Genomic DNA, 19,302 nt, shown 5'->3' on the forward strand with positions numbered 1-19,302 from the left:
GGTTTCGTTTCTCACCCCTGCATTCTTCAGTGGGTCCCACCCACTGAGAGAGGCTGATGGGGAGCCCAACCTCTCTGCCTTCAGAAAATGATCTTCTTTCAAAGAAAACAAGGAGGACAGCCACACCACTCCTTAAAAAAAAAAGAAAGAAAAGGAGGTTGGTCTGGTATGTGACCTGATCTTCTTTGCTGGCCCCCTTCCCTCACCAGCTGGGAGAGCAGTTTTAACTTTCAGAAAAATAGACTCTTCCTGCCAAGTCCAGCTGCCTGTCTGAAAGCTAAACATGGGGAGGCCAGCAACTGGAGGCAGGATAAGAGATGACATTTCTAGGACAAACCGCCACCTTAGCTGATTCTCACAAAGTAATACTCTTGATGCCTGTTGTGGGGGTGGCTACTGCTGGTTAGGAAGACAGGCAGTGTGAGTGGATTTCAATGAGAAATGATCTTAGGCGAAGAGATCACACAGGGCTGGCTGTGTCCTTGAAGCCAACCAAGGCACTCCTTTGGGCCAGTCTCAATGCCAGGCAGATGAGACAGTCCCTGGTGTGGCAGAATTGGGCTGTCTCTTCTGCCGAACTTCACTTCAAAATATTCTGGTCACCTCAGCTTGGCACTGAAGACTAAAATCCCTATTCACCTCTTTGGGTGAAGCCTGCCTGTGGTTGAAATGTAAACCTTTTGAGAGAGAGAATACATTTCCCTGTTGCATTTACCAGGACTTTTGGGGTTGCAAGTGACAGAAATCTGACTTGAAATGACATAAACATAAAGTAGAGTTTAATTGACTCAGGAATCTACCCTGATTACAGAGCCAATTAAACCAAGCTTTAGAGGGCTTTCCTAGTGGCTCAGGGTAAAGAATCCACTTGCCAGTGCAGGGGACGCGGGTTTGATCCCTGGGTTGAGAAGATCCCCTGGAGAAGGAAATGACAACCCACTCTGGTATTCTCGCCCGAAAAAACCCATGGACAGAGGAGCCTGGCAGGTCTCAAAAGAGCCAGACATGATTCAGGGACTAAACAACAATCAGGGTAGACTGTAAGCACAGAGGAGCCAGATGCCAAAATAATATCATCAGAAATCTTTTTTTCTATTTGTCAGCTTTGCTTTCTTCTGTGTTGGATTCATTCTCAGATGGCCTCAGTAGCTCCCACCTACTCTATTAGCAACCCCTGTCACCCCAGCCCAAATTTCAGGACTCCTCCTCATTGGCTTAAAGTGAGTCACGTAATCCCCGAGAACCAACAGCTGAGACTCTGACGGATAAGCCTTAGCCATGTGCCGGTGGCTGGGGTGGGGAAGAGGGTTCAGCCCCACTCAGAGTAGGAGAGGGTGGTTCAGTAAACTTCAGTAAACTTGATCTTACCAAGAGAACAAGAAATGGGTAATACAAAGACAAAAGCAACACCATCTATCATACTTATGATCAGTTTTCATACTTCCAAGAATACTAACAAGCAGAGAGCAGCTCCCGACAGGGTGAGACAGGGCAGGGGTTGTGAAGACAAGTCTAGAGTAAAGGGAAGCATGGTGGGAAACCAGACAGGCATGCAGGGCACACTTTAGGGCTCCATGAGGACACACGGGACAACCAGGGGCTCTGAGATTTTAACGGTACACTCTTAGAGGCTGAGAAAATGGCAAGACCACACAGAAAGTAGCAGTGGAAATGCAGGTAGCTTGACAGGTAAATGGGTAGGCAGCCAGCACTGTAGCTCACAATTCATACCAATAGGCTTCCCCTGAGGAACATGCTCCCCTTTATTTGCTAAAGATGATATGACTGTGGATGAAGTGACCACATAATTGATTGTCTAAACATGGACCTTTTAGAAGGAAGAGGGCACTCTTAATTACACCAGAAAGACTGTAATAAATTAAGACTGGCTTGGGAGAACTAGGGCACAGGGTCACCTTAACTGGAGCTACTAACAGTAGAGCTTGGCTTTGTTCTAATAGTGATGATGGATATGCATGGATTCATCCACAGTCCATCAGCGCCCCCATCGTTCTATTATGGGTTGCAGGATAACCAGTGTGGAATGTATCCACTGGCCTTCATCTTTGTAGCCCTGTTCTCTACCCAACCAGACACACAGTACAGTGAGAGGACAAAAGACACAGTTTAAATAATTAAAATTAAAATTAAACCAGCAATTAACCAAGCAAGGCAATATGTCAGACTGGTTAATGGATTTCACTTTGAGGTTTAGATCTCAGTTGTGTGGCTTAGGCAAGGTTCTGGGGGTCTCGATTCCTGATCTGTAAAATGGTGACAAGAGCACACACTGAGCTTCTCTTTGTTTTCTGGGATGGCACTAATCTTTCTGTGGATTATTTAATTCGGTTATCATCACAAACTTACAAGGTGGGTGCTATTGTTATCTCCATTTGGCAGACCAAGGCACTGAAGCCCAGGGAGCTTAAGAACTTACTCCAGGTCACACAATTAATAAATATGTATCTGGTGGTGGTTTTGGTGATTAAATGAGACAAAGCTTATTAAAAACTTAGCATATTGATTGAATGCCAAGAGAAAGCCCTGGATACATGTTAGCCCTTCATGATGATAATTTAATATTTCAGTATTATTGTTATGTTACATTTGTAATTTGGAAGGCACTAATCTGGATCATATTTCTAACCAGCCATATCCTAAGAGGACATTATTGTTGATGCGAACCATCTCTGAGAGACCCAAGAATCTGAAACATCCAGGCACTTCGTGCTGCAGCTGGGAAAAGAAAATATTCGCATGTATCCTTAAACCCAGACAGTTATTTAAAAAAATAAAGCAAGTATCCTCGGTGGACAGAAGGCAGCAGATTGGGGTGGGGAGGGAGAGAGAGAATAGTTGTTTAATCATCTGTCCCAAAACTCCTAAAAGGAGACTTGTGTGCTAGGAATGCAAAATCAGGCAACTCAGGCCATTCTGCCCCCAAGAGCTGCTGACTGTCTCCAGAAAAGCCATTAGCATTGCAAAGGACCTGTTTAACAGGCACCCAGGGAGAACCTTACACATTTGTCTCCAATCCTTGCAAAGGTCCTGTGGCCAGATGAGATCATCTGAGCCACCTCCCTCAACCCCTGAATCATGCCCAGGCAGAGGGCAGAGGAGAAACACTCAGCCATTGAGAGATGCCACCGGCCTGTCGTCCATCTACCAGAGAAGCAATGCCTGGGGGGTTAGGACCAGGGCTTCATACACAGGAACACTCCTGTTCAAGTTTCTGGATCAAATGGATGGTGTGACCTTGGGCAAGTTAGTTAACTAGCTCTTTGAGCTTTGGTTTCCAAGTTGGTAAAATAGGGATAATAGAACCTTCCTGATATCTTGAAAGAAACAATATATTTAAATTGCTATGCTGTACATCTGAACCTAATGTAATATTGTAAGTTATTGATAGTATACCTCAAAGAAAAAGCAATGTATATTGTATGCTTAGCAGAGTGCCTGACACCTAGTAGAGTTTCATAAAGGTTAACTATTGTTAATATTAAGTATTCATTGAAAACATTACTGTGTTAGGAAGTGTGAAGACAGAAATATAAAGACTGTGACCTCTATGGCTATGGACACAAACGGGGAGACAAGACTAACCACGTAGGGACTTTCTTGGTGGGCCAGTGGTTAAGAATTCACCTTGCAATGCAGGGGACGTGGGTTTGATCCCTTGTCAGGGAACTAAGATCCCACAGGCTGCAGGGCAACGAAGACAGAGCACTGCAACTACTGAAGCCTGCGCACCCCAGAGCCCCCGTGACAACCACAGAGCCCATGGGCCGCAACGAGAAATCCCACTTGATTCAATGAGGATCCTGCATGCTGCAGCTAAGACCCGAGAAAGCCAAATAAATTGAAAAAAAAAAAAAAAAAAAGACTAGCTACATAAAATGATTGGCCATCCAGTGGGTGCTCAATTGTGTGGTGCGACAGGGGTTCAGAGAAGAGAGAGATGGGTGCAGAGAGGTGTAGGCTGGACATACCTAGGACATAAGTGATGAGGACGGTTGGAGTCATGACACATGCAGACAAAGAAAAAGCTCAATGGAAGCTAGAATGGGCCTGGAAGAGAGGCATGCCAAGTAAACAGGCAGGTGGCACCCCAGAAGGAGACAGGATCTGCTGTTCCCTCACCTGATCCACCCCAGCTGAGAGCCAGAATCTAGTCTCAATGGTGAGGCCAATCCCTCACAGGAGTCACATGTCCACCACCCACCACTCAAGGGTTCAGATCATGCACCTCTAAGAACCAGCATACTCTGGGATGCCAGCCGAGTATAGGTTTCTCTATAGCAACATCGCATACAGATGACATTGCAAATTTCTGATATGAATTGCTCCTTCATTTCCAATTGATGAAATTGATGAAAACTCTTAAGTGTGATGATAAGATTGAACTGTTTGGGCTTTCACTGTTTTCTGGCTTTCCAGTTCTTACCTCCTCTGTGACTGAAGTTATTCTACTGGGGGCTAGATTCAGGTAATTGTTAAAACTATCTAGTCACTCGTCAAAGAAAATTCTTTGTTTTAGCATTGCATTGTAAGGTCAGAGTATTTTGCAATTATATTCCTAAAGAGTTCTTGCTTTCTCTAATTAGCTTAGGCTGAATTTTATCTGGGAAGGATTTTTTCCTTTATTTGCCCAGTTTTGCAGCACTTCTTAATCAGAGCACTCTGTCTCCCATTTGCCTCTTTTCTCTCCTAGTCAGTGATGGGAGATGAGAATGAGTCTTGGTATTTTGTCCTCTTGATGAGAAAAGTAAATTCCAGATGGGATTCAAGCTCCAAATGGTCATCTTTTGGGGCAGGAACCCAAGTGCCATGTTTCCTGAGTGATGATGTTGAATAATAAGCTCTCTGGCTTCACAAATACTTTATAAAAAGTATACAGTAATACCCTAATATTAATGATAATTATTACTAGATATGTGTCATTTTTAGGATTCACTGTAAGTTCCACAGAGTTGCCCCTGAGTTCCTGGGCACTTAAGCTGGTAGGGTCAGGGTAGCTGGGACCCAGTGTTGGAATAAATGCTGTGGTCACCGTGTCCCAAATGTCTAGCTGAACTTTGTACTTAATAATATTTGTCTACCCAGAAGGTAGACAACCCCCTCCAGTATTCCTGCCTGGAGAACCCCCATGGACAGAGGAGCCTGGCAGGCTACAGTCCATAGTGTTGCAAAGGGTCAGATGTGACTGAGCATGAACATATGCACCCAGAGGGAAACAGAATGTTTGTTCCTGGCCCATGAAGCCATTGATATTTTAATTTTTTTCCCCAGGGAAATATTAGCCTGAGGATCTGGAACCATTGCTTCATATCCTGGCTTTATAAGAATTTTGCTTGACCTATTTTTTGTGAATGCAAATTAACCCTGGTCCTAGAATTTTTTCAAGCAAAAGTGATAAATGAATGTTTTTAACTGCTGCATAGTTTCCATTCGCCTCAGTCAATTATAGCTACTCAAACGATCAGCTCTGGAAATGCTGATTTGGTCCTTTTTTTTTTTTTTTTTAACCCCCACACAGTGCTCTTAGCTCCCTGAACAGGGATCAAACCTGTGCTCCCCTGCAATGGAAGCACAGAGTCCTAACCACTGGACCTCCAGGGAATTCCCTGTAAATGAGTTTTAATGGATACAAGGGCTTCACAGCTCCTGCTTGTTTAAGTCCACGCCTCTGAAAGGAAAGGTTCCCTTCTTTCTTCTTTTAGCTGGATTATTGGGCAGATCCATCATTCTTTATCAGATTATCAGTTACACATGATACCCTTTCAGCAGAACAGTGTTTCAGTTGTGTGATAGTTGTGATGACACAAAACAGTACAATCCTCCCATCTTGGTGTTTAACTTTGTAAATGGAAGATTAAAACATCCTCCCAGACTGAGGCTGAGGAGGACACTAAGAATCTAATCCTTACAAGATGAGATTGCAAAGTTAAAAGAAGCTACTCTTGGGTGTGCCCAGTAAGGAGGAAATGGCTCAGACACAAAGTTCCTTCTCGTGCCTGCTTGGCCCAAAGATGCACAATTTGAAAAGAAGGACTGGACAGGAATGGGCGGGTGAGATTGTCAAAGGAAAAGAAGAAACACTGTATTAACCAATAAAGCAAAGTTTGAACTCTACTGTTGGCAAGTTAGGACACTATGCCTTCCTTCTTAAAACTTGAGACCGCTTTTTCCAAAAATAAACATTTGTCCTTTGATGAACAGGGCTTCCCTGGTGGCTCAGTGGTAAAGAATCCACCTGTAAGGCAGGAAACACAGGTTTGATCTCTGGGTTGGGAAGATCCCCGGGAGAAGGAAAGGGTAACCCACTCCAGCATTCTTGCCTGGGAAACCCCATGAACAGAGGAGCCTGGCGGGCTACAGTCCAGGGGTGGCAAGAGTCAGACACGACTTAGCGACTAAACAGCAACAACCCTTAATACACGGTGGGTTTGATCCAAGATCTAAGAGCAGCGGTCCCCAACCTTTGGGCACCAGGGACTGGTTTCATGGAAAATGATTCTTCCACAGACTAGGGCTGGGGCGGGGTGGGGGTGGGGTTGATGGTTCCGGGGATGATTTAAGCTCATTACATTTATCGTGCACATTATTTCTATTATTATTATATTGTGATATATAATGATAATTACAGAACTAACCATAATGCAGAATAAGTGGGCGCCCTGCGTTTGTTTTCCTGCAACTAGAGAGCCCCACCTGGAGGCAATGGGGAGCGGCTGCAAATACCGATGAAGATTCCCTCCCCGGCCCACCGCGCGCCTTCCGCTGTGCAGCCCCCTTTCTGACAGGACAGGGACCTGTGTGGGTCCATGGCCCGGGGGTTGGGGACCATGGTCTAAGAGGACCGGCTAAGAGGGCCCACCCTGCCCTGGACACGGCGCGGGGCGGCCCATCGGCTCAGCCAGCAGGTCTGCAGGTCCCGCAGCGGTGAAGGCCGGGGCTGACTGCACCTCGATGCCCTTGAGGAATAACTGAGTGAGTATTTCAGACCCGAGGGAACGCACTACCTGGGAACAGGAGGCGTGGTCCTCGGTCAGTTTCTGCGGGTGGAAAAGGGTCCCCTCACTGGTGGGTGAAGGATGCAGGGGGTTTAACCCGTCTCCCCCCTAAACAGAAGCCTAGAATTGTGTCCCCCCCGCCCAGGGGCCTTCCTGTAAGGATTTGATGCCTCGGGTGTTTTCCCACGACACAGGGCGACGCCATGTTTCGCGCACAACTTTTGCCTCCGGCTCCGCCGTTCCCTGACTTCAGCCAGCGCTGGGGTCGTACCTTCAGACTGCCAGCCGGTGGCGCGGAAGCCGGGCGACAGGTGCCCGGTGCCCAGCGGGGGAGCCGGGGACGACGAGGGCGAGCTGCCAAGGGACGGCCGAACCCCTCTCTTCCACAAACACCAGCGGAAGAGGATTCTTGAAAGAGTGACAGCTTGAGGTACTCTGAAGCCCCCTCGGAGCCCGCGACGTGCAGGACTCAGGCCACATCCCGAAACCGGCCGGAGAGAGCGGTCTCGCGCGCCGCGGGGTTTGGACGCGCTCCTCTTCCGCCACCTATCGGTGACCGCGGCTCATTGCAGTTTCCAAAGCTAACCTCGACTCCCCTATGAAGAGGACCGATGCAGGATGAAGACCAAGCTAGGAAAACTGGAACCATTAAAGGCACATATTTCTGCCTTCGAATTAATATAGATTTAATGGCACCCCACTCCAGTACTCTTGCCTGGAAAATCCCATGGACGGAGGAGCCTGGTAGGCTGCAGTCCATGGGGTCGCGAAGAGTCAGACATGACTGAGCGACTTCACTTTCACTTTTCACTTTTTTGCATTGGAGAAGGAAATGGCAACCCACTCCAGTGTTCTTGCCTGGAGAATCCCAGGGATGGGGTCGCACAGAGTCGGACACGACTGAAGTGACTTAGCAGTATTGAGTCCTCAGGAGGAAATACATATTCTTAAAATCTAGATGGTCGATGGTACTGGGTAAATTAACTCTGATTTTCAGCTACCAAAATAATCATATATAGGGGTAAGAGGTAGGCAGAGTTTTATCTTCTTTCTTACAATTAGGTTAATGCTTTAGAATACATATGTGTATTACGTGTTCTTTGTTGTTGCTGTTTTTCAGAAAAAAATGAAGGGACGTTTGAAAGAGAAATAGTATAATAATACTTGCAAGCAAGAAAGTGTGTAATGTGTGCAGAATTAACGTTAGATAGCTCCGTGGGGAACGAACATAGCATGAGAGACTGTCCATGTGTTGTAGGGGTCTGTTCCTTAGCTGGCAGATTGATGGGGTGCTACCAAAAGCCAAACTGTTGATATCCTTTAAGTCAGTAATCCAACTTCAAGAATTCTGCCCCAAGAAAAGAATCCAAAAATGTGAAAAAAGTAAAATGGATGAGAGTCTTCATAAGATTAGATAATGTTCAGCAAGAGAAGAGTTAGCTCTTGTTCATTCAGAATATGGAATATTGCAGACATTAAAATTATTTTAACACATAGCAAAATAAAAAATGTATACCCAAGAAAATAGAAATGTTGAATAAAACTGGAAAAAATATTTAAAATAGTAGAACTGAGTTAGAGGGTGGATTTAGAGTCTACCATACTATGTATACTAATGTTTGTTTTCCTGATTACATGATAAATACAGGAATACTTTCTTAATACATTTAAACTACACAAAAGTATATTAATCAAGAAATGAAGGATCCTGTTACCTGCCTTCTCCTAGCTTCTCTGCTCCCTGTTAATAGACTAATGTAAAGCTCTCCAAATCGTTAGAGTCACACACACACGTATTCATGTACACATTACTATATGTAGTGGTTTTTTTCTTTTAAGAAATTTTTTTTGACCACGTGACTTGTGGGATCTTTGATCCCTGACCAGGGATCAAACCCGTAACCCCTGCTGTGAAGCACGGAGTTCTAACCCCTGGACAACCAGGGAATTCCCTGTAGTGCTATTTTAACATGAAACTCATAATATTGTATTCTTTGCAAGTTGATTCTTTTTAAAATCTGTACCATGTCTTTCTGAATCAATAATATATCTTTACCTCATTGTTTTTAACCACTACTAGTATGATTTACTCTGATACATTTAATTATGTCACAATTGATAGATACTTGTTTCTTTTCATTTTTAAAATGTTAAATAATTTTTCAAATAAGCCCTCTTGTAAACTTATCCTGATATACCTTATTAATGGATTTAAGCTTCTTCTAATTCATTCATTGGTCACTTGTATATACTTAGAAAATTTCCTATTCATATTTCTTGCAAGTTTTCCTCTTTCATTGTTTACATTTTAAGAATTTATTTGTCGGGGATCTTTATGAATTTTAGATTTTTATTGGGATTTAACTGAATTTAGAGTTTTGTACAACATGAAATATTTCCGTGCAGAGAATACTACACTTCCCCATTTGTTCTAGTTTTCTTTTATATCCCTTGACAAAATATTACTGTTTTCTTTAGATCTTATTCACTTCTTGTTGGAATTTATATTACATAAGGAAGACATTTTCAATGGCTATTTATAGAACTGAAATCATTTTAAAATAAAATAGTTCCCAGCTCCAGTTGAAATCATAGCAATTTCTTAAAGCTATAATGATCTGTCAAATAACTCAAAGAAGTATAATTATTAGCCTACAATTTACTTGTAAACAAGGTACATCAATTAACAGGTTTTTTTCATGTCTTAACACACATCCTTTCTTTGGCAAGTTACTTATTACCTGGCAGTAAACAAGGAGGCCAGGTGGGTATCCAGCCTCATCCAGCTGGGTCATCAAGGAAAATAATTCTAGTTACTTAATGGTCCTTCAAAATCTTTATGTGTTTAAACTGTGACGTCTTTAAGACAGGATGTCTCTGCCACGTCTGTATGTATCCTTTCTTCTGCACCTCCACCTGCATCATGCCAGGTCTCAGCATTCCCTCACTAAAATGTCTCAGATCCTTAACAGAAATTGAAATTAAGTTGTCGATAGTAAATTTTTTCAAAAGCAAGTTGGAGCATGATAAACTGATCTTAAAATTCTGAAGAGAAGATGTACAAGAATAGGCTTGAATGTGTTTTTCTGGCTTACTGTTTACTTACTGAGAAGGCTGTTTTCAATTATCTTTGAGTTGAATTTATGTATTTATTCTTTTAGTTATGTCATTCTTTTATACATTTTGAGGCTTTTATTATGTGCATATACGAATTTTTATAGCTTCCTGATTCACTAAAACTTGTAACGTTATGAGATATTCATCCTTGTCTGATGTTAAGAAACCTACGCTATCTTTTTTATGAGAATTTTTATGGTATGTATTTCCTCTGTTTTTTTCTTTCGAGCTTTTAATATACTTGTCTTTTGAGTACATGTCTTGTTACCAGAGTGTTTTTTCGAATCCAATCTGTCAATCTGTCTTTTAATGACAGCATTTAATTCATTTACATTTAATGCAATTATTGATATAATTTACTATCTTGATTTTTGCTTTTGATTGTCCCATTTATGTTATTTTTTCTTTAATTGATTTCTTTCACAGGTAATTTTTTAAATGATTTCATTTTTCCTTTACGACCTTTGTGGTTATGCATTCTTTTATAGTTCCTTAAGTGATTACCCTAATTACCCCAGAGATTACAAATGTCTTCTTATCAAGTGCATGTCAGTTATTAATTTATTGGCTCTCAACTTCAAGTCCACTGTTTATTGCCAGCTATGCAAAAAAGAATTATTTCTCCTTTGCTAGGCTTCCCTGGTGACTCAGTGGTAAAGAATCCACCTGCCAGTGCAGGATATGCGGGTTCGATCCCTGGGTGGGGAAGATACTCTAGAGAAGGAAATGGCAACCCTCTCCAATATTCTTGTCTGGAAATTCCCATGGACAGAGGAACCTGGGTCTACAGTCCATTGGGTCATAAAAGTCTGGACGCAATTTAGCAATGAAATGACAGCTAGTATTAAGTTAAGCTTTGTCTGCAGAGGGCACTAGAGGAGCACTAGAGAAGGAATTGGTTTCTGTTCTTTGTTTCTTCAGAGTTGGGCTCCTGAAATATGAGATGAGCAACAGCTCCCAGCTGCTACCTGTTACCCTGGTACCCTCTAAAATGGCTTTAGGATTGTGCAGTTTGCAAGTCACCTCCCTAAAGATGGCTTTCCCAGCATCCCCTTGAATGGTTCTGAGCTTGTTTCAAGGCATTCGGCTTGTTAGCCTTTCTTGGCAGGAACAGATACCTATCCATTCAGTTCAGTTCAGTTCAGTTGCTCAGTCGTGTCTTGACTCTTTGCGATCCCACGAACTGCAGCGCGCCAGGCCTCCCTGTCCATCACCAACTCCTGGAGTCCACCCAAACCCATGTCCATTGAGTCGGTGATGCCATCCAACCATCTCATCCTCTGTCGTCCCTTTCCCCTCCTGCCCTCTCCATGGCATAAAGAAAACCAGCCCCTAATGCCAAGATTACCTCTGTGGGTTTCCGTTTTCTCCTGATGTTGATAGCAGTGGAGATGGTGGAAAGTGGTTATACTCTGGGTATATTTTGAAAGTAAAGGTGATGGGATCTGCTGATGCAGTGGATGTTAGGGCAAAGTATAAAGAATGATTTCATAGTTTGGAAGTCATGGAAATGAGATCTGAGATATGAGAGAGGGAAAGAGGGCAGGTAGGGTAGAAAGATGACAGAAGGGGGTGATGTGGACACAGGTAGAAAAGAATTGAAGATGACTAAGAAGAAAAGTGAGGACATGCAGGGTCAATGGACTAAAGGTCTTGGTAATATCAAAGAATTGCTGGAGTCAGGGTACCAGAAGATGATAACTAGGAAGACAGCATGAAAATAAAGATAGGCTTGGTGGTAAGAAAACATCCATATTTAAAAATAATCTTTTTATTTGCTCATCATACACATTTTATCATATATTCATATACTGATATACATTACATTTATTTGTCAGTAATAATTGAATAATTTACTATATACCATAAATCACAAAACATAGGTGGAATGTATGAAGTGAATCAGAGATATCAAATATCATATTATTATCTTTGTAAGAAGCAGATAATTATGAGATTTAAGGAGAATCTTAAATCTTAATCTTCAGAATTAAAGAGGTAGTATACACAATTAAGAAATCAGTTTTGATATTCAGATCAATGAGAGGTTTGTGTGTACTGGAAACATCAATATGTAAAATAGAAACATAGTCAATAATCACATTCCTAGAGATAGTGTGATAATCACAGGAAAATCATAAAAAACTACAGACGTTAACAGAAACAGATAAATTAGTTGTGGGTTTTAACCATTGCAACAGTGTTTTCAAGTGTTCAGAAGAGGACTTCTTAATTTTTTCGAGGTATAGGTCTTGAGTGTTGATTATTCTATTGACCTTGAAAGACTTTTGTCTATAGGATTCACTTTATCATTAGCTAGTGTTCATACATTTTGTTCAAAGATACCACTATTTGTTAGAATTTATAATCTACATTAAGTAATAAATTTTGCCGCTGAACCAAAATTATTTCAGTCCCAATGAAATTTTACATCTTGGGTAGCCTCTGCAGCCTTGTTTTGGTAAATATATCATTTCAACGAAACTTTTTCTAAAACTGAAAACAGCTCATGAATGCTTCTTGCTCGATTATATTCATGGACTCTATCTGGGGAATCAATCTATTAAGGAACAAAATGTCTATGTTTACATTCTTTTTAATTTCCATTTTAACTTTTTCTCTTTCTTATTTTCTTCTCATAGCCCCTCATTTATCTATTTCTCTCCTTTCTTCTCTTCTTCTAACCCAGCGTGTGCTCCCCCCACCCCTTTTCTTTTCCTTGTCTTCTAGGAAATCTTTTCTCCTCCTGTTCTACTTCTTCTGTGCTTGGATTTACATCTCCTGTTGTCATTGTTTTCCATAGAGAATTTGTTCCTATTGCATTCATGGGTTCTTTTACAGAAAATTATGGACAGTATAATTAAAATATTAATAATCTGGCTATGTAGTGATCCAAAAACATAAGATATGTGAACATTTCACAAACACAACATTTGATTCTCCATTGCTGATGTCAATAAGGCATAATCTCTTTGGTATAAGCTTCATGTTCAAGACGCAGCATCAATGAATACTTGAATTTTTCATGTAGCTTAGTATCCCTGTGAATTTAAAGATATTACTAATGAACAGCAGTATGAAACTCTTTTCAATATGTTTTCATTTTTTATTGCACTGAGGTGAATTTTTATTTTTAGTCTTTAGTTCGGGTTATATAGTCTATGATGCTTTAAGGTAAGTGAGACTCTAAAGCTGGGCTGTAAACTGAAATGACTCTCCTCCCAACTTTGTATAGATTCACCCTATGAGTGGTTATAGGTCCCAGGATTCTCCTGTTTCTTTCGTAAGGTTGTTATGGTCAACATTTATTGCACACTTACCATGTGTCACTCACTCTTCTAGAAGGGCCTGAAGAATATGACATAACCCCATGAGGTAGGTGCTATTATTATATTCACTTCAGAGATGAAAATCTGAGACACAGATTCCCCAAAGGTCACAAAGTAGGTGACAGAACCAAGATTTTAACTCAAGAGGTCAGTTTCCAAGTCTGAAATGTTGACCACCATATAACTGCTTCCTTGATAAGGCAACTTGGAAATGCACACATTGACTTCCCGACAACTGAGATCTTCATCTCCGCTCCCTTTCATTATACAGATGTCCTTTCACCTATCTTGATTCAGATCTGCTCCATCGGCAAGACCTTGGACTTGGCAATCCCTCATTCAGCTGCCTCCTTACCTTTAATGCCTCCCACTTCTTCACAACTATAGAACCTCTTCATCATCCCCATTGAACCTCCTGACTCTGTTTTCCCAGAGCCATTCATGCCTCATTCCTGCCTTCCCTTCCTTCTCTGCCACACCAGGAGGACCTGCCATTGCTCTAACTCATCTTGTATTTTCCTACCTTTTAACTTCACTCACTCCTTCTGTCTGGATTATTCTATAATCTCTCCCTCCATTTCAGCTTATTAAAAATATTCCCCAACCTTCAAATGCAAAAAAAAAAAAAAAAAATGGGATGGATATAAATGTGTCTCCCAGATCCACAAGCTGCTTTACCTGGGAGATCTCAGGTCTTCTCTACCCATGGTACATCAGGAAGGACTTCCAGTCGGGTGGTGTTAGGGGGAGTTTTATTTGAAAGTGGTTCCAAAACCTGTAAAAGAGATAAAGCAGAAAAATGTGTTTTGGAAATGTCCACTCCCGTTGTTTGCCAAGATCTGTCTGGTACCTGGTTCTCTGCTCTCCCTGAGACAGCATTTCTTGTACTGTTTCAGATATCCGTGTAGTTTCACATTTCTAGTACGTTAAATGCAGTCCCTTAAAATCTGACAACTGTGTCTTATTTTTATTTGTCCATGATAGGCCTTGCTTTAAGGAATTCTCATATGTAAAATATAGATTTGTATTCTGTGCACAAAAGCATTAGGACCCAGTATTGGTGAGGGTGCCGGTAAGTGGGCTGCTACAATATTTCTGGGAAGGTGAGCTGGCTTCCTCAGAGCAATCTGGCAGATGCATCAAAAGTCTACACGCTGCGTGTATGTTGGATACTAGCAGCTCCACTCCTAGGAATTTATCCTAAGAAACCACCATGAAAGTATGCATGACACATCAACAAGTTTATTTGCCAAAACGTCATTTCAAATAGTGAAAAGTTAGAAACTTACAGGGTGCATCAAAGATTGTTCAGTAAACACATAGGTACAAAAGTATATATAGTACTGTCCCATTTTTATTAAAAAAACAAGTGCCTGTGATGAAAGATTAACTAGATGTGTGTGTGTTAGTCGTTCAGTCATGTCTGACTGTTTGTAACTCCATGGGTCATAGCCTGCCAGGCTCCTCTGTCCATGGAATTCTCCAGGCAAGAATACTGGAGTGGTTTGCCATTTCCTTTTCCAAAAGGAACTAGATACCAAAATACAAATTGCCTCTCTGGATGGTGGGGTCATTTTTTGTTTTAACGGCTTTTTGTTTTGGAGTGGTTTTTTTTATTTAAAAAACATTAAAGAAAAATTTCCTGCAGTAGATATGTATTGGTTTTATGACCAGAAAAATATTTAATAAACTCATAAATCCCATCTTGAGAACAACAAAGATAAATTGGGCTATGACTGCTTTCCAAGATTTATTATGGAATTCTCTTACACTTACACTGCTCTTACATTTATGACCTATTTTATCAAAACAATATAACAAAATAGTCTTCAGCATCAGTATCCCAGAAGCTTCCAAGTGAAAGTGAAAGACTCTCAGTCGTGTCTGACTCTTTGCAACCCCATGGACTGTATAGTCCATGGAATTCTCCAGGCCAGAATACTGGAGTGGGTAGCCTTTCCCTTCTCTAGGGGATCTTCCCAACCCAAGATGGCATTATTTTTTTAAAGAAAAGTAACCTTCAAATCTCCCCCAAAGTTGCTACATTTCCTTTTTTTCCAGAACAAGAAGTACAAGTACTGCTGAAAATGAACAAAACTTGGAATGTTTTTTAGCAGGTAAAATGTTTGAGGTTGATCTATGTATCCCAACACTAGGGGCCCCAAAGATAAATTAATGAGTAACAATGCAAATTATGTATGTACTAGGATGACATTAAAAAACAACAACAATAACCTCCCCTCCCCAACTCTATGGGACATTTTATTGAGAACAAATAAAGTTACTGAAGTGCTCATGCACTCAGAAATAGGCCTGGGATGATACACATTGTAGTCTGATCAAGTGTTACCCGGGAGAGTGGGTGGAGGGAACAGCAGAAAACAGATACAATTTTCTGGGAGGTATGGGTGGGGTAGGTTTATTTCTTTTTATTTTATATACTTCTACATTCTTTAAATGTTTTAAAAATCATTTCAAAACATTCAAAAAGAAATAAAAAAGAACATTCAAGACATGCCTGTGCTTTTGAGCTCAAGGCAGAAACTAGATAGTAGGCTTTGCTTGTTTAAAATTAAATTCCTGAACTTTCAGAAGGTCAGTGGTAATGATAAGAAAGTATTCTCCCTCTTGCTGATTATTTTGTAAATATGAAGATAGCAAGTGGGCCTTCCTGACCCTTAACTCAGCTAGTCCAATGATAGTCTCAAAGATATATACAGGTTTGCAATGAGAAACTTGCACAGTTTTAATGTGTAAGCAGATAGAGATTCGGAGGGTCATTCCCCTTAACCAACTAGCTCACCAAAGTCATGCTCAGAGCTGGACACTGACAAAAATGTGTCACATGGGAAATGATTGTCTTCAGTGATCAAGTCTTTGCACACAAATAGCCCCTCCTTGTTCCTGTCTTGGCCAGGCACACCCTTTCTCCCTTCCCTTTCCTGTACCATGAACCACTTTCAAAAGATACTGAAATATATTTGCATGAATGTAGAAACAATGACTCTTTAAAATGTTATTTTCCTAACCAGATTTGCTTTTCAACAGATTAGCAAAGAAATAAAGCACTGATGGTGGAATCGCCCACGTCCATCAAAATTTGGGGGCAGAGTCAGCCACTGACTCGGCTCATACACCCGCAGCGTCCTCTGCAGTGGCGTAGGGCACGGCAGGCATTTTCAGACTCACAGATGGTGGTATATGTCAGGATCCCGCTGAAGCCGGGTTTGGAATCCTATATACAGGTCGTCCCAGAGCAGACCGTTCTTCACCACGTGTCTGATGACGTCAACCCGGCTCCGAATCTGAAACAGATAAGGGAGCAACTAGCAGGGGCGCCCCAGCCAGCACAGAGCATCGGTGTCAACCCCTTGTGTCCCTGAAAGAGGCAGCTGTCCATAATGCAGGGGTCTGAGAAGTCAAGGAGAAAAGCCTACTGAAGTAGATGTCACAGGCGGAGGTGGGGAGGGGACATCTGAGTGAAGCAGAAACTGAGAGAAGGAAAACAGGAAGTGTATCCGGAGCGGGGGGAGCAGAGTGACAGACAGCACAGACAGAATCAGATTGCTGGGCTCAAATCCATGGTCTAGCTGTGTGATCCTGGCCACCATTCCGTGCCTCAGTTTCCTCATCTATAAAATGGAGATAATAGACGGCCCCTCAAGGGACCGCGGTGAAGATTCACTGAGTCAATGTACATAAAATGTGTAAAACAAGGCCTGCCACTGAGCAAGAGCGCCTTAATTCAGTGGCCAAGGCCCTTACCTTTCAAGAATCCCAACTCCTGACACAGGATCTGCTGACTAGTCAAAGGTGCCCAGGGTTAGGAGGCACGCAGAGATGTTTTTGAGTCTCAGCTCAGCACTTACTAATCATGTGACCTTAACCTTGCTAAGCCTCGGTCTCCTGTGTTACTGTTGTGAGAAAAAAAGAGATATTTATGAAATAAAAGGGGAAAAAAAAGCACGAAGTAGTGTGAAGGGAAGTTAACTAAGGTTGGACATGGTTTTAACACTTCACTGGCATCCTTTTTCAGTATCTGGCATCACATTTTTTCTCCTGATAAATATGCTAATACCAGTAGAGGCAACTTTATCATAAATGACAGAAGGATTAGAAGACTGGCGTTTGGATTTATTTCTCTTTCCCACACCTTTTTGACAAAACAATGACATCCATTGTGAACTGAGAAGGCGAATACAGGTCAAAGAATCTCTTATTTTGCCAACAGAGACTCAGAAACATGACTGTGTAGCTTGTCGAGTTGAGGACTGCCCAGCTAAGGTTCAGTATCAAGATTGAATTCCTCGCAGTGGAGGAGAGAAGGTCTTTCATCATCTTTCAAACTAGAGACTAGCATGTGGAAGAATCAGGCAGCCTTTGAGAAATGTTTGGACTGAAAAATGGAAAGGTCTTGGTGGTTTGATTAGATCTGGGGATGAGGGAAAAGGAAAAAGGTGAAAAGCTCTGCTTCTAGCTGGAGTCACTGGTGGGTTGGGGAGAGGGGGAGGAGGCACTAATATTGCCAATGATCAGGCAGAAAATGAGAAACAGCAGTTTTAAGAGAACAACGATGTGTTGAATTTTGAACAATGAGGTACAAGGATTTGGAAGTCCAGGTGATATTATCTAATAGGCAATTAACTCTAATGAATCCAAAGCTGGACAGTGTTGGTGGGAGCTGGGAAAAGTCTGGATTTTTGGAGCCATTAGGAGAGATGTGGTGCTAGCAAATGTGTTCACCCAGATACAGGCTTGAGAAGATGAGTGGGTTGAGCACAGAACCCTGATGGAAAACAGGAGATGTAAGTGGTGGCTGGAGAAAGAGACCCCAAAAGAATACAGAAGAAGAGAAGTTAGGAGGCCTAGTGCACTGGAGCTGAGACAGGACTTCTAGTTCAAAATGATGGACAGATCCCATGCATAACCTGCCTTCCACCCATTTCTGGATGCAACTGAAGTTGCTAACAAAGCAACTGCACAGGTATGAGCCGCCACAATGAAGAAGAAGTGAAGTGAGTCTTTGGCAGAAGATTTCAACTAATGAATGTGAACGTGGAAAGCAGGTAGGTGAGTGGCATTAAAGAACAGGGCAGAGGCTGCAGAATCCAGGAGAGTATGAGAAAGGACGTTCAGATTTGGAAAGAGAAGAGGTAGGTGTACTATGAATAACAGCAGGGGCACAGAACACAAAATTATGTACATGAAACAGTGAACACCGACTTCCCTATGCTTACACATGGTTCTGGGGCCAAATACCTTCAGACAGTTCTCTGACTAAATGGAATCAATTTTACAGGAAGAATGAAGGCAGGGAGTGTATTTGTGATGCCTCATCACAAATACAAGGACCTCCACATTTTGGTATTTAGGAGTCCCTCAAGCCTAATAGCTGGCTCCTCACCTTCATAAACTCATTTGAGTGCTTCCTTGTCTACATACAATCTAGGTTATAGTTCATAGCTTACTCCCTTTTAAAAAACGGAATTAGCCTTCCACATTTATAAATCTAGATGTTTCACATGAAAATCCAGATATCCAAGTTTTCTGGAAAATTCGGAGGATCAGCTGGAGCTCAGTAGGGGCGCCTCCCCTCCCATGCTTTCCACTTGACCCAGTTCCCAGTCAGTCCATCTGCTTAAAGATCTGCCTGGGGTCCATCTGTGGGCATTTAAGCATGTAACCCCCACCTTCAAGTAAAGCCTGATGGATAGTAAGTCTTACCCATATACAGAGAGCCCTGAGTCAGCTTGAAAAGGTCTCTCTCTTTTTTTTTTTTGTAAATATAGATCAATCCCTTAATTCTTAAAGTCACCTACAGTGGAAGGAAGGTCAGCCTGGGA

The 19,302-nt window shown here is 41.9% G+C and overlaps 1 protein-coding gene across 4 annotated transcripts in view; it reads right to left on the bottom strand.

The window, feature by feature from the left end:
• Positions 1 to 11,881: 11,881 nt before the first annotated feature.
• The window catches only part of LOC110150686 (cytidine monophosphate-N-acetylneuraminic acid hydroxylase), a 293,016-nt gene continuing 285,595 nt past the window's right edge, over positions 11,882 to 19,302 (bottom strand). For all 4 annotated transcript variants that reach the window (XM_070456245.1, XM_070456243.1, XM_070456244.1 and 1 more), the window contains 3 exons: positions 16,649 to 16,764; positions 14,138 to 14,234; positions 11,882 to 13,171 (listed from right to left, as the gene is read on the bottom strand). In XM_070456245.1, coding sequence (XP_070312346.1) covers positions 14,159 to 14,234; positions 16,649 to 16,764 — 192 coding nt within the window. In that variant the 3' untranslated portion in view covers positions 11,882 to 13,171; positions 14,138 to 14,158. The remainder of the gene's footprint in view (positions 13,172 to 14,137; positions 14,235 to 16,648; positions 16,765 to 19,302) is intronic.

Source organism: Odocoileus virginianus, chromosome 27, assembly GCF_023699985.2.
Source record: "Odocoileus virginianus isolate 20LAN1187 ecotype Illinois chromosome 27, Ovbor_1.2, whole genome shotgun sequence".
Taxonomy (NCBI): domain Eukaryota; kingdom Metazoa; phylum Chordata; class Mammalia; order Artiodactyla; family Cervidae; genus Odocoileus; species Odocoileus virginianus.